Source organism: Lygodium microphyllum, chromosome 26 (assembly GCF_053477565.2).
Source record: "Lygodium microphyllum isolate KBCC chromosome 26, Lygodium_microphyllum_v1.1.10, whole genome shotgun sequence".
In the NCBI taxonomy this organism is placed as follows: Eukaryota; Viridiplantae; Streptophyta; class Polypodiopsida; order Schizaeales; family Lygodiaceae; genus Lygodium; species Lygodium microphyllum.
In genome coordinates this window covers 26,706,903-26,722,454 of record NC_141160.1, presented here as the reverse complement: position 1 = coordinate 26,722,454, position 15,552 = coordinate 26,706,903, and the positions used below count along the sequence as shown (strand labels likewise).

The window sequence follows — 15,552 nt, the reverse complement described above, 5'->3', positions numbered from 1 at the left end:
AAAACACAAGATCAAAGAGCATAGAGATGAAGCACAAAACACATGAAAGTGTAAAGAACAAATGAGAGCAATGGAACTGAATCTAATAGTGTGCAACCAAAGCAAGTACAACAACCATTACCATAGCAAGCAGGAAGCAAGAACACACTAGCCTCTCTCTATATCCAACATGACATGGAATGCAGAAGTACAAGTGCTCCCACAAAGGGGGAAGAGCACACATATATAAGGACAACCCAAGTATGAATGCCCCCCGAGAGGAATGCAAGAGGCCAAAGAGAGTAACTTCCCAGTCCTCCTAAGGTTGACACACATGAGGCACAATGGTGGCATCTAACGCTTTGGTCCTTGATGTTTATCTCCAGCAAGAGTGCTCTTCTTTAGTGCCTTCAATAGTTCCTCGCTATTGTCATTTGGTCGGCCAGTGATTTTGCTCATCCAATCCCGAGTGGATACCTTTTATATGACCCCTATGAGGCCTCATCACTTCCATTGGCATGCCACCCATTTCTTCAGGTTTTTATCTAGAGAGGGGGTCATGCTACTTAGCTTTTCTTCAATGGATGGGATAGACATTAATATGTTCCAATCTTCCTTCGGATATGCTGCTATACTCAGATCTATTACAGACCCTTAAGCCTTCTTTGGAGTTTGTTCACAGATTTTGAGTTTCCTCCTCTGTGAATTGTTCCCCTATGCTGCTCCATTCTCTCTACTTCTTTGGCCTTTAGCCACACATCTTCTTCTATCTGTCAAAGTCTGACAAGGACATTTGGAGCTCTGGCACTCTCTCCATCTATCTATCTTTCATTTATGACAGCAGTTAGGGTGCAGATTACCGTTCCCCAAACCAGCACAGATCTGTCAATGCACTCTCCATTTTCCAGGCAGCCCACTCGGCTTTCTTCAGCAGTTGATTCTCTTTCTTGGCACATTCATCCTAGGCGATACTTTGCGGACCTGGGGGAAGCTTTTAAATAAGCAAACCTAGGCAAATATTTCTTGCAGCAGGGGGGCCACTTTTCTAACCCAGTCTTCAGCTTTTCTGCTGCTACGCCTGCATTTGCAGGTCAGCCATTTGGCTAGTGCCTAGCATATTTATAACCTCATCCTCTCTTGTTCCTAGCATTGCAATCAGTCTCTCCTCTTCATGTTGCCGTAGTCTTCTCCAGCCATCACCATCTTCTCTCTCCTCTTTCTTCAGTCAAATCTTCTCTGGTGCTTTTGCAGTCCAGCTCCCTCACTGATGTGGTAGTGAACACACTTGCACAAGCTGTTGTATCCAGTCCTCTTTCCATTCATCCAGACCAGAGTTTTGTTTCATTCATTATCATTTGTGTTCTTTCTCTCTGCATGTTTTCTTGCTTCCATATTGCACTCACAGAATTAGTCAAAATGCAGCACCACAAACTATCAAATTGGTGAAACTTGGAGAAAGAGAACTGCTGATTGGTAGCAGACTCTTATTGATCAAAACTGCAGTGTTCAGTCCTAGAAGTGGGGCCGAATAGATTTTCCACACCAAACGTGACAAACCTGACGTTAGGAAACTATTACATTTGGCATGGTGATTGTAGAATCTTGAATCTTCTTGTGTACTTTTTGAATGCAGTTCACTCAAATGCAAGGTCGTGTGTGATACTGCCCTGGCTGCTATGTGACAGTGGTCAACAACATACACTAGGATAAGTGGTCTAAGCCATGTACAAGTCAAGTAAATGGAAGTTTCAGATGACCAGACAATCAATGCCACTGATGGGTTGGGTGGACACCTCCTAAAGTACATTGGGTTTCAATGAATGTAGGAATATGATACTATGGCCAGGTGGAGAATGCTGCCTATACTTACATATTCTTTTCTCATACATAACCTTGTACCACTTCCGTTTGCAAAGAAAACACAAAGAGTGTAGGAATTAGGACTAACACATTGAATTTAGAGAAAATGCAAATGAAATAGGAGATGAATGAAGAATGATGAATGAAACTTGATTAGCCAATTGAGGTGTGACACAATGGATGCTCAAGAAGTAAAGGGTTATCCAATAGACATTCTCTCATGGAAGGAATTAAGGGACGATGTTAGAGAGAGAACTGTCGTCTAGGATGGATCCTGAGTACAACATGCCAATGCTCGATGCCAGATGCAATGTAGAAGGTAGCTCAGCAGCCATCCAGCAGCAAAAGCTGAAAGCACAGCAGTCTCAAAGCGATGGGAGCTGTCCAAAGTAGTTGGAAAGCACCAAAATGATGACAACCAGTAAGGTAGCAGGCTGAACTGCAAAACATAGCAGTCCAGTCACATATATCCATGACAGGCAGCAACATGGCAGATCAGCAAGCTGAAATGCAACTGTTTGGTGGTGTGGATAGCAAAGCTCTACCACCTGCAAACTGCAAAAACGAGATTAAGGCGAGATGAATGGTAGCATGCCTATTTATAGAAGGTTTCGGTCCTCCCAATAGGATTTGTGCTTATGGGACACATTTCTTTTTAATGAAAAGGTTTAGTTCATTAATTAATCATGTTTTGGGCTGTTTTAAAGAAGCTAACATACTTTTAGCTCAACAAATGTAGAGTGGGATGTAGTAGAAGACAAGGATGGGATGGATCAGATTGGAAATTGTAGTGTTGATGGAATTGACGTGAATGGACATGCATTATATTTAGGAAATTGAAGGTTACATGATAATGGAAATTATGTTTATAATGATGTACCACCTTCAAGCTAGCTATGAGAAACAAGACTCCAAGAAAAACTAGAAGAAGGGGAATTGCCTAGTTTTCTCTTATATGCTTCTCTTATCGTGCCTACATACAAATACCAATCCTCTTCAGAACTTGAACTTGAATGAAAAGTTTGAAGATTTTCTTCTTCTTGATTTACTACCAATATCTTGCAGTATTGATATAGAAGTAAAAGCATGTGTATCTAACAGTGGAGTAGGAGCTAGAGAAAATGTAGATTTGTACTTTGTATTGGTTTCTCCAATAGGATGGCCAATCCCAAATGGAGGTTCTATCCTTTTTGCAAAGAATCAAGTCGGACTCGTCCTATGAAATCTCATAGGATCTATAGACACCATGGTAGTCAAATGTTTCTCCACCAGTGTCAAATCCTTGCTAGGCAAGCTATGAAGCCCACTCTTGCTCGATTCTCAGCATAGGATGTTCTAAAGACTTAAGTAGTGTGGAAGTTTTCGAAGTCATCTTCCCTCTAAAAGTTTGTATTTCTAATGATGAGCTTTCTCAATCAAGGGCCTAGGTTCCTTCAAAGAGTACCTAGCTATAATACCATGAAAACAAATACTCAAATAAAGAATACAAACACAATCGTATAACATTGTACAGACTGATAATAGAACTCAATAGGGTTAGGGCAACTCAAAGACAATGAACACAAAAAATGAATGAATGAATAAATAGATACAATTCCCAATGTAGTGAGCATACTATGCAAAGTGAATACAAAACCTCGAACTCCCGTGTCTCTGAAGGACCAAGGCAAAAAGTATTGGAGTGTTTCGTACTCTGTACAGATCCCTAAACACCATTAGTAGCCTCCAGACGTGATCAGCAACAGCAAACACAAATCTGGAGAGTCTAGATCAGGCTGAATATGACTGGTTGGAACAGTGGGCAGCGGGATGAAGTACCAAGGAGATGTAGTCATCAGCTGGAAACTCAAAACATAGCAGTATGCTGCCCCTAGAGGTGCTGGCAACTGCTGAATGCTGCAAACACAAGCAAGGAGAGGCCCTTAGACAATAGGCAATGGCTGGGAGATGAAGTATGCAAGCTGGAAACTGTTGCTGATCAGCAAACACTAGTCTGGAGGGTTGCAAACTATCCCCACAAGCTGGAGATAACTGGTCACCACCACAAACTGAGGTATCCACCAAGGAGGGGTGTAGACAACAATTGAAAAGTAGCTGCCAGCAGGAGGACATGAAAATAAGATTGGGGATGGGTGGACAGGCTGCCTCCTATGTATAGATGTGTGGATCCTCCCAAATCAGGGTTTGGCTTATAGGACGACATAGAAACTCTCTAGGAAAGTTTGGTAATAATTAAGCTTTGGGGTTGCAACAAAAAGCTAATCAATCTGTAATGCATTTTTTAGCTCAATATCGCCTTTCAAAAAAGGAATATAAAGAGGTGAGTTAGGCCTCCAGGATTGATACTTTCTTTGATGTATTCCCAAGACTCCATGTCCATCATCCTCCAAAGGAATGATGAAGAAGAAGAAGCATGCTTCCCCACATCGGACCAAGGTGTCAAAATGAGCTATCCGCAGGGGAAGGTGGTTGAGACATTGTGATTTAGTTCATGTCGCTCATTCAAACCTAGCTCTCACAATAGCTGGGGATATTCTTTACAAGAGTACCACCTTTGACATCATGCAAGGATGTGCTAGGGTTTGCAGAGAAACCATGGACAATGTGCAAAACATGACTAACACAATGAATCAAACCATACACAAATGAAGGAGATGTACAAAGAATGTTGAATGAGCAAACCAAATACCAAGGTGTAATACACTAGATGCTCGAGGAACAAAGGGCTGTCCAACAGCCACTCTCTCGTGGGAGCAAGAGAGTGTCAGTGAGTGCCATCCTCTAAAATGTATCCTAAATGCACCAAACCACCAATAATCGATGCCGAATGTCATGTGGAAGAGAGCAAAGGCAGCCATACAGCAGAACCTGAAAACAGCAGTTTTGGGATCGATGGGAGCTATCTGAGGCAGTTACACAGCACCACAATGATGACTGCCAGCAAGGTAGCAGGCTGGACTGCAAGCAGTCTGGTCACTCACGTCAATGGCAAGCAGCATTACAGGTCAGCCGGCTGAATGTTGGGGATAAAGGCGCTTCCGCCTAGCCACCCATATATTACTACACTGACAGTATGTAACCGGCCTATTCACTGGGAAGGGCAGTAGTGTACAACCAAAATAAATAAATGCTTTCACCCAATTTAACAGTCGCCCACTTTACCTTAACTTAAAGACACAGAATCAAGAAGAAATACAGGAAGCTAAAATGCTCCTGTTGCCACACAGACACCCTGTTGGCCCCTAAGTTAGGCGCCCCTTGCGGTATTTCTTTATTCTTAAAAAGAGAAAGTACAATGGGCTGTCTTTCACCTATTCAGGGTGAAATTTGATAGCATAACAGTACAATTACTGACCCAAATCAAGCTGACGAGGAGGGGAAACTCTGCCCAAGTTTGAATCTTCTGGTTGGAGTGCAGAATTGACCATTTCAGTCTGATGTAATTACTGGTTCAGACCTGTTCTGAGACCTGTTTACAACACATATTGTTCCCTGCACTGTTCTGCCCACTGTAATTATTGCTTCACACCTGTTCTGAGACCTGTTTTCAGCTCATACTATTCCCTGCACTATCCTGCATCATCTGGGCCAAGTGCCCCTTGATTCTGACATCAATTGGGCTCTGAAATACCCTCTGAACAGTCCAGAATCAGTTCTGGTTTAGTGCTGTTTCAAACACTTGCTTGGTGAGGTTACCACCCTCACCTGTCCCTGCTGGGAACTACAAACAACTGCCCCTGTTCCTGGAGAAAGGAGGCTCTTGCCTCATGCAAAAACAGCATATTCCCACATAGCTGTACCTGAATCAGAAGAAAAGCCCTTGATTCTACAGCATAACCGTATTGTCAGGGAGAGAAAGAGAGAGAGTAGAAAGCAAGCTCAAGCCTCTGTGCATCATAGACAAGGTAGACCAGCTCTCAAGAGCTCTCCATCTATAGCAATCCATCTCCCTTTCACCAAATGAGCCCCCCATGCATTGAAACTCGTTTTTGTGCTGCCCTCTCTCTCTCTTTTGGGAATTTATGCCCAAATTGTGACACATGGCATACATGAAACAATTTTCCTGTTTAAACCTCTCGGTCTAAAATTTTCCATCCTCGGTTCAAAATTTGACCTCGGCACAGACCAGAGGATTAATCCTCGTACAAAAACGAAGATAATGACGCGAACAGATTCTGGGGTCCAAAAATAGTAACTCCCTAAATTTTAGGAGTTACTTCCATTGCATCCCCACTAGTCTTTTGACCATCTTTGCAGACTATGGCTACATCCAAATCTATAATGTGGCTCAACTGAAAGTGAATTTCCACTGATGATCCCACATGGACTAATCTCTTGAAGATTTGTCCATCTTCACTTTGAACTAGTCTCTTCCAGGCTAGTTCTTCAACACACTTGTCCATATACACTTTCACAAGTTTCTTCCAGGCTTGTCAATCTACAGTGCCATCAGTCTCTTCCAGACTTATACTGGACCTTAACTGTCCAGTCTTGACTCACTAGACATTCCTGTCCGTTTCACAAACTGGCCATGCAACTCAGGCGTTTAGATTTCAAGAGGGATCCTTCCAAAAAGAAAAACCAAATAAAATATGTAATAAAGAAATCAACAAAAAATGTAATAGTTGTCACAGTCTTGTGACACAGTACCCGCCACTGCACACTGCAGGTGGCAGGCGCCCGTCACAGTCGCTTATTCTTTATTTTTTTAGTGACAGTTTGAATAAAGGAAGGCCCAGCCACACATTGTGGTTGTTGGAGTTTTCACTTTTGAGTCTCTCTCTCTCTTGGCTCTTGCTCTCCATCCGCCATAGCTCTCACCACCAAGCTTCTTCCACTTGGGTTCCACTTCCCTTTCAACTGGTATCAGAGCAAAGGCATTGAAGCTTGCTCGGCTTTCTCTTCAGCCCGGATTTGAAGAGCTTCAACCCGAGCTTCAATGGCAGCCATGGCACCTTCATTTACAAGTATGTTTTGATCTCCTGCCTCCTCCCCGAGCTTCCGCACCTTCATCGGCTTCTTCTCGGGCTGCATTGGAGCCCCCTCGACATTGCCAAGTGCCCCCGAGGCCTATTGAAGACACCCTAGCCCCCAGGAACAGCTAGCGCAAATTTCGGCGCATTTTTAGGGGGTTAGGTTGACCTGATCCTAGCATTTCCCTGCTCTTCCTCGGCTTCCCGGCACTCTTAGCAACCTTCCCAAGCATTGTTAGACTCCCCGGCATTAGTGCTTAGCTCCCCGTGAACGATTCGAGTGCTTCCCTCTTCAGCCCTTTACTGTATACACAGTCCTAGGACTGTCAAAACAGGGCAGCACTTGACATTTACTGTTTGATGCTTCTTGGCATTGCCCGTTTGATGCCTATTGATACCCGGTGATGCCCGGATGTTATGGGATGCTATGTCTATGCTTTGGGACTGATTTGGAACAGATTTGAGCACCATTTGAACTTCATTTAACAGTAAATTACTTGCTGTAACATAGTGGGCTGAAGCTCATTTACTTGGTGTATGCATTGGTTCATGGATATGGGGTGCTTACTGGAGGTTTGTATGATCATACCGATGTATTTGGAGGTTATCAGACGCTTCTTCTTGGTTCCGAAATGCTTTTGAGCTTGGAATAGGCTCCGCCTTAGTCATCATCACTGGCATTTGGCTTCAGTTGGCATGCTTTGGACCGGTTTATGCCTGTTGTCACTGCTTGACATTTAGACTTCTTGCATTTATGTTTTGGTCAGATATGGATGCCACTTGGTTTGCCCATGCTTGACAGTTACTTGGAGCTCTGTCTTCAGATGTATTTGAGCATTTTGGATCTATTGGGCATTACATTTGGTTGTCAGTTACATGCTCTTTGAATGCTTTCAAGCTTATGCTTTACGGATCTGAGATAGCTTGGGATTTATGCTTCGGATATACCCTACTGGAATTTGGCATGTCTGATGCTATGTATTCGATGTATTAGAGTGTTGCTTGCTCTCTTTGCATCTGACTTTACTTCCAGTGGAAGCCTCTTGGCATATTCGAATGTACACACAGTTTTACTTACACTTGAGCTTGAGCTTGTGGGACAATTACATGCATTTGCTCTCTTGAGAGCTTTATCTCTGCAGTTAGTCTATAGTGGGCTGATTTGATACGCCTATTGGGGCAAACGCCTATCTCTGTCACAGGTTTGTCAGTTTTGTATGCATCTTGGATGGTTATGTATTGAGCTTCTTGCTCTATCAGTTGTGCTTGTGCTTGGTCTCTTCTCTTACCCTGAGACCCATTACATGCAAGACTTCTAAACCTATGAGATGTCTCTTGCCTGACAGGTTGTTGGTTTGACAGTTCTTGGTATCTTCTTGCCCCTGGACACTCACTGTTGGATGTATCTTGCTACCTAGCAGTGGCAGTGACATATATATCAATGATTGCCTCATTTTGGGACAGTTTTACATACTACTGTCATTTATTACAGCAAGCTGAAATCTACAGATTTTGAGCACTTCTATGAGGGTAATGCTTACTATTTGATGTTATCTTGGTCATATTTGGTGTACAGGTGCTTCTCTTGGTGATATCCACTCTTTCAGCCAGTTTTAGCCGTGGTTTTAGAGCATTTTCTGCTAATTACAGCAACCTGCAATTTTATTTTTTTGCTTTGATTTGGGATAGTATGGCTGGTCATCTGAAAGACACAGCTCTCTTTAACATTGCCAAGTTGGATGGTACCAACTATGGGTATTGGAAGTCCCAAATATGGTAGGTTTTGGTGCAGAAGTTGCAGATTAAACCCTTGCGTTTCAAGGGTGTTAAACCTGAGGATATGGATGATGATGTTTGGATGGAAGTTAATGAGCTATGAAAGTCTACCATTATTTTGTCACTCTCAGAAGAGGTCAATCATAATGTTGTTGAAGATAAGAATCAGAGTGCATGGGATTTATGGGAGAAGATTCAGAAGCTTTATGCGCAGCAGAGTCCTACGTCACAGATGTATTGGCTGAAGTAGTTAATGGACCTTCGCATGGAGGGGATATCCCCATCATCTCATTTCAGTTAGTTTCATGCTATCATGAAGAATCTGTTGTCACAAGGTATTGAATTCAAAGACAACTTGCACCCGTTGTTTCTGCTTGGCACCTTGCTTGAATCATGGGATGTCTTCTGTACTACCATATGCACGAACAAGCTTGATGGGCTGAAAATCAAAGATGTTGAGAGTGCTTTATTGACTAAGAAAATCAACAGGAAAAACAATGATGCTTCCCGCTCCTCATGTGTATTGACCGTTATAGATGGCACACATGACAGGCATGATAATGATCATAAGAGCAGGGACTCTCAGAAATCCACGTCCAAATCAGGTGGTCGCAGTAAGTCCTGTGGACAGAAGTCTAATCTTATCTGTCATTATTGAGGGGAAAGCACGACATATTAGGCCACAGTGCCATAAAATGCACGATGATAAGCACAAGGAAAAGGGAAAAGAAAAAGTGTAGGAAAAATCTTCTGAGCGCAGTATTGTACCTGCAAAGTCCAGTGTGAAGATAGAAGAGGTTAATGTCATGCAAGCCACTGATTCAGATGATGATTACATACTTGCAACTTCTTCATGCGATGCCTTACAGACTTCTGAGATACATTCTATGTATGCGCAGTGCTGGCTCTTGGATTCGGATGCGTCCTTTCATGTGACACCCTATAGAGATTGGTTTCATACCTATCGTACCATGTTTGGTTCTGTGCGCCTTGGTGATGACAGGTCTCTTGACATTATGGGCATTGGAGATGTTAGGTTGCAGTTTCCTTCTGGCAGTTCTTTTGTTTTGCATGATGTACGCCATGTACCTGCATTGACTCGCAGCCTTATTTTAGCTAAACAGCTTGATGATACAAGGTATTTTGTGTCTTTTGGAGACTCTGTATGAAAGATTACTCATGGCAAGCTTATACTTGCAAGAGGTGCCAAGTCTAGCAACCTCTATCCCTTATATCTGAAGCTACATTGGATCATGTTTTGTCTGTGGGTTCTACTCCCCATGTATCCCTTTGGCATGCTCGTTTGGGACATATGTCTCTTAAAGGAATGAAAATGCTCCGTACTTTGCAATATCTTCCACCTTTTGACTCTTCGCATTTTGATTCTTGTAATCATTGTTTGTATAGCAGGCAAACTAGAAATACGAATAAAAAATTTGGTAAGAAACGCATGGGTGAGCCCTTAGCTCTTGTGCACTCAGATGTATATGGACCCATGCCCTATCAGTCACTTGGTGGGACAAAGTACTTTGTTACTTTCATAGATGATTACTCACGTAAGATTTGGGCTTATCCCATAAAAAGAAAATCCGATGTCTTAGACACATTTCAGCGTTGGCTTGCATTGGTAGAGAACCAGCCTGGGAAAAGGCTCAAATGCCTAAGGTCAGATAATGAGGGTGAGTATGTATCATGTGCTTTTGAGCAGTTTTGTGATGAGCGGGGTATTAAGCGTCAGCTGACCGCCCCTTACACCCCACCCCAGAATGGTATGGCTGAACACATGAATAGAACCATTCAGGAAAGGGTCCGTAGCATGCTTAGCCAGGCTGGCTTACCGCAGCACTTTTCGGCTAAGGCAGTTACTACTGCATTGCATCTCATTAACAAGTCGCCCAACAGTAGCATTGACTTTCAGATTACAGAGGAGGTATGGGCAGGCAAGCCCCCCTCTTATGATCATTTGCGTATCTTTGGATGTGAGGCATTCTGCCATGTGCCCAAGAATAAACGCAACAAGCTGGATCCTAAAAGTGTCAAATGCATTTTCATTGGCTATGGAGATGCAGGAGAGATGGGTTACCGTCTATGGGATCCGCAGGTGAGAAAAGTGATCCGCAGTCATGATGTCATCTTTCATGAGGACAAAATGCATATGCAGCCTGAGAAAGTGGTTGAGGTACGCAGAGTTATCTTTCAGGAGGAGCCACCTGCTCCCGTTCAGCCCGCTCCACGGCCAACTAAACAACGTGCAGCATCACCTGATGCTCATGGCCCAGATACTAGACATGCTGATGTTAGACAAGATGTCGGTCAGGCAACAGAGACTGGATTGAGGCATTCTACTAAAGATAGACGACCTCCTAACCGTTTTGCACCCTCTATGGATTATGTACTGGTTACAGATGCAGGAGAGCCTCTCACTTATGATGAGGCTATGTGCAGAGGTGATTGTCACTCTTGGGAGAGGGCTATGCAGTCTGAGCTTGACTCATTGCATAAGAATCAGACTTGGGATTTGGTTTCCTTGCCTTAGGGTAAGAAGGCTTTGCCATGCAAGTGGGTGTACAAACTGAAAAGTATCCCGAACACCCCAAGCCAACATACAAGGCTCGATTAGTTGCTAAGGGTTTTAAGCAAGAGCATGGTATTGACTTTGGTGAAGTCCTTTCTCCTGTGGTCAAGATGACTACCTTACGCTTAGTCTTGGCCTTAGTTGCACAGCTTGACCTGGACTTGTACCAGATGGATGTCAAGACGGCTTTTTTACATGGGCACTTGCATGATGAGATTTACATGGAGCAACCTCAGGGCTTTGCAAACCCTGGCAGGGAACACCTAGTGTGCAAATTAAAAAAGAGTCTATATGGTTTGAAGCAAGCACCTAGGGAATGGTACCATAAGTTTGATGCATTCATGCAGTCACAGGGCTATAGCCGTAGTGCTATGGATCCGTGCTTGTACATGAAGAAAGCCCGTGGCGGTTCTTTACTGATTTTGGTACTCTATGTGGATGACATGCTTTTAGCATGGACAGCTTATAAGGAGCTAGATGCTCTTAAGGCTCAGCTCAAGAAGAGCTTTGAGATGAAAGATTTGGGACAGACCTCTCATTTACTTGGTATGCGCATTATACGCGATCGATCTCAGGGACTACTCTATCTGTCATAGAGGGAGTATATTCATAAAGTTCTTGAGCGCTTCCGCATGCAGGATGTTAAGCCTATTGGCTGTCCATTACCTTCTCATGTGAAGATTTCATAGGCCGATTGTTCGCAGACAGATGAGCAGAGGGCTGAGATGGCCAAGATTCCCTATGCATCAACCATGGGCAGTCTTATGTATGCCATGATAGCCATTCATCCAGATATTGCTTTTGCAGTTGGGGTTGTGGCACATTATATGGCTACACCTGACAAGAAACATTGGGATGCTGTGAAGGGTATCATGAGGTACCTGAAGGACACAGCAGATATGTGTCTTTGTTATGGGAGCCAGGATACAGAAGTCATGGGGTACACTGACTCTGATTATGCAGGACATATAAATAGTAGGAAGTCTACTTCTGGCTATGTGTTCACTTATGCTGGAGAGGCTATCTCTTGGATGTCCAGGGCACAGAAGTGTACGGCCCTTTCTACTACAGAGGCCGAGTATATTGCGGCCACAAAGGCTTGCAAGGAGGCTATCTGGTTAGGCCGTTTGATTACTAGCCTTGGTATGACAAATACTATGCCTACACTGCATTTGGATTCTATGAGTGCAATTTAATTGGCCAAGAATTCGGTCTTTCATTCGAAGACGAAACATATTGAGGTGAGGTATCACTTCATTCGCGAGGTCGTTGAGGACGGATCTGTTGACCTTGTCAAGATTCCGACTAAGCAGAATCCTGCAGACTTGCTCACGAAGAGCCTCACTACCGAGCGCTTTGCCTTCCTCAAGAGATTGATGGGCATTGGATGAGATGACATCTTTTTCCTCATCCTGTTGTACATGTGTACATATTGTACTATCTTTTCTTTTTTCTCTCACTCAGACAAATTCACCTTTAAGTGGGAGGTGGTTAAAGCGCCTCCGCCTAGCTGCCCGTGTATTACTACACTGACAGTACTCGCCACTGCACACTACAGGCGGCGAGCGCCCGTCACAGTCATTTATTCTTTATTCTTTTAGTGACAGTTTGAATAAAGGAAAGCGCGGCCACACATTGTGGTTATTGAAGTTCCCACTTTTGAGTCTCTCTCTCTCTTGGCTCTTGCTCTCCATCCGCCATAGCTCTCACCACCAAGCTTCTTCCTCCTGGGTTCCACTTCCCTTTCACTAAAACAAAGCTATTTGGTGAAGAAACGCAACATCAGCAGATGATGATGACAGTAGCCATTGATGACATCAGCACAGGCAGCAAATGATGATGATGAAGGCTGAAGCAGCAGTATTGATGAGGCTGCCAGCAAGGACAGCTGGCAATGGAGGCACAAAGTAAAGGATGCTGGAGAAAATGATGATGTCAGGACTCAGTAGGGAGGAGAGGTTGGAGAGCCAGCACTGATGCAAGATGCAAAGGGATGAAAGTGACAAGGACAGCAATCCCCTTTTATGGAATTTTCTAAGCCACTTGTCCTACCAAAGTTTTACAATATCATTTTTAATTAAATAAAGCTTTCTGGGATGCTTTCTAGAGTCAAAACATCCCAGAAAAATGTGATACATTCATAGCAATTTCTAGGTTGCTTAACAAACTTTTGGTGCTACTAATTTATATGGGTTTCTTTATTACCAGTTCCATCAGCTCACAAGTTCCCCATCTTTTGTCACACCTTCGCTTGTACCAGCTTAGGAGCTACTACTGTATACAGGTTAGCCTTTTCTTTTTGAACACCCAGAATACCCACCATGGTTTACCTACCCTCAGAATATTAGACAAAGTGCAAGGCAAGAGCCATGCCAGCACTGGTCCTATGTGCAAATGGGATACCTTGCAAGGTGAAAAACTTGGACTTTGCTAATAATGGGCCTTAAATAAGCTGCTACAAACTAAGTTGATGAGAATGCTGATCCGAAGATATGCTGCAACCTTTTTTATGTTTCATGTTTGTAAAACCATAAAACAACCTTCATTAAACACCTTGACAGACTTATGACTTAAGGTCAGTGCACAAAAACTTTAGATCAGAGTTAAATGGACAGCACAGCAAACTCATCCATCCCAGTAAAATTCCTTGAAGCACTTAAAAGTAAAATGACAAAATTTCAGTGGAAAAGCATTCACCTTAGGTATAGTCTGATAACCACCCCCTGTTCCACTCAGAAGGGCAAGTGAGGATAGTCTGTCTGGAACAATCGCTGCCATCTTGCAGGCAGTCATGGCCCCTATCATTGTACACCCAAGCCAAACCAATGTCAACCACAGGTCCTAATCACAGCTCAATGCACTGCAAGACTGCAAAACCATTACCCAGAGAATGGCCCAAAACGTGTGCTTTTTCCCATCCCAGATGATCCAAAAGAGCCACTGCATCCATGGCCATTATTGCAGTTCTGTCAAACATTTATGACAGCAAAATCATCTTAACAGATGTTTAGTGCTAAAGTGTCAATATACATTATGTCACAGGTATCCAATCACACAATCAAGGAGTTTGATGCTCCTTACGTATATTTGGATTTGCTCTTGGGTGCTGTGCTCTTTCCAACCCCTCGATTGTCAAAAGCACACACCTGAATGCCAGTTGAGGCTACTACAAAATCCCCAGAATTGCGATCATTCGCTTCGGTTTCTTGCAGACTAGCGAAATCATCCAAGCTTTGACTGTTTATACTGTGGAGTCTTGTGTTTTCTGCTAATTCGTCCCCATCATTGGGGATGGTAGTGCCAGCAAGCCTCAAGATCTGATTTCTCCAAGCCTCATGAGTTGCAGCCAGACCTGATTGTTGTCAATAGTTTTACAGGTCAATGTCACACTTAGGGTAACTTTTTGAAACCAACAATCATCAATTGAAGTGATCTATTTCATCAACAAATGGGTTGAAAGCTCAAAACGCATCGACAATTGCACATTCGATCAACCAATCGTTAATTGCACATTAGACCAACTAAACGTTTTAAAGCAAAGATTCTTCATTTTGCACATTTTATTGAAGCTCAGACTCTGTAGAGTCAATCCACTCCGATCAATGCCCAACAAAACGCAAGAAAATTGCAGGTGATTGAGGGGTACCCATGATGAGAAGCACTTTGACATCCCCTTGTCCATAAGTCCGATAGAAAAGCTTGACAGCCTGCGTGTCCTGCTCCGCAACAAGGCCGAGACGATGATGCTTGTACTTCCTTTGGTAGTGGGCGACCTCACAGTACGGCATTTCTGTGGCTTGAGGCACCACACCGCTTCTCTGTGATAGGATTCAGATTCAAAGGCAGTAATGATGCGGGTGTGAATTGGAAAGAACACGTGGGTTTGCCAGAGGTGCGGCTCAGGGCAGTGTAGTGCCAAAGAGGCAGGATATAAGCACCCAAATTGGCCAATTCAACGGAAGTGATTAAAGGTAAAACATCTGCGTAGAAACACCCCTATTAAGGGTAATCGATTAGAACCAGCCCTGATTCAGACCCCACTCACTACGGCCAGCTACACACTGCCCTGGTTGTCTTGGGCAGTGCCAAAATTGTCGTAGTTTTGCTTACACATATAGCATGCTCAACTTTTTCAACAAAACTACCTTGGGCCACTAGTAATAAGCATTTCCCTCCTGCTGATTGGTGCAAGTGCAATGCTTGTTAGGCATGCAGCAGCCTTTTGTATGAAAAGGCTTGTCACATGGTGAGTTGGGCGCAAACAAAAATGTGACCGAGGGAGATCCCCCATCCAAAACTGTGCACCACAAGAGAAATACGGACCGAATAATAATTGACCACGTGACCCTCCGAACACAATTTTTTCCATGCAAGCTATTCGTCCACTCC

At 43.5% G+C, this 15,552-nt stretch overlaps 1 protein-coding gene across 3 annotated transcripts in view; it reads right to left on the bottom strand.

The window, feature by feature from the left end:
• Positions 1-15,240, bottom strand: part of LOC148013074 (alpha/beta-Hydrolases superfamily protein) — a 59,576-nt gene extending 44,336 nt beyond the window's left edge. For 2 of the 3 annotated variants that reach the window (XR_015688890.1, XR_015688891.1), the window contains exons 1-4: positions 14,810-15,240; positions 14,245-14,515; positions 14,047-14,129; positions 13,861-13,961 (exon numbers count right to left, since the gene is read on the bottom strand). Coding sequence is in view for 1 of the 3 variants with exons in the window: in XM_087668184.1 (XP_087524310.1) it covers positions 13,861-13,961; positions 14,047-14,129; positions 14,245-14,515; positions 14,810-14,951 (597 nt within the window). In the remaining 2 variants the exon portion in view is untranslated. The remainder of the gene's footprint in view (positions 1-13,860; positions 13,962-14,046; positions 14,130-14,244; positions 14,516-14,809) is intronic. The other variant, XM_087668184.1, reaches the window with a different exon arrangement.
• Between the last annotated feature and the right edge of the window lie 312 nt (positions 15,241-15,552).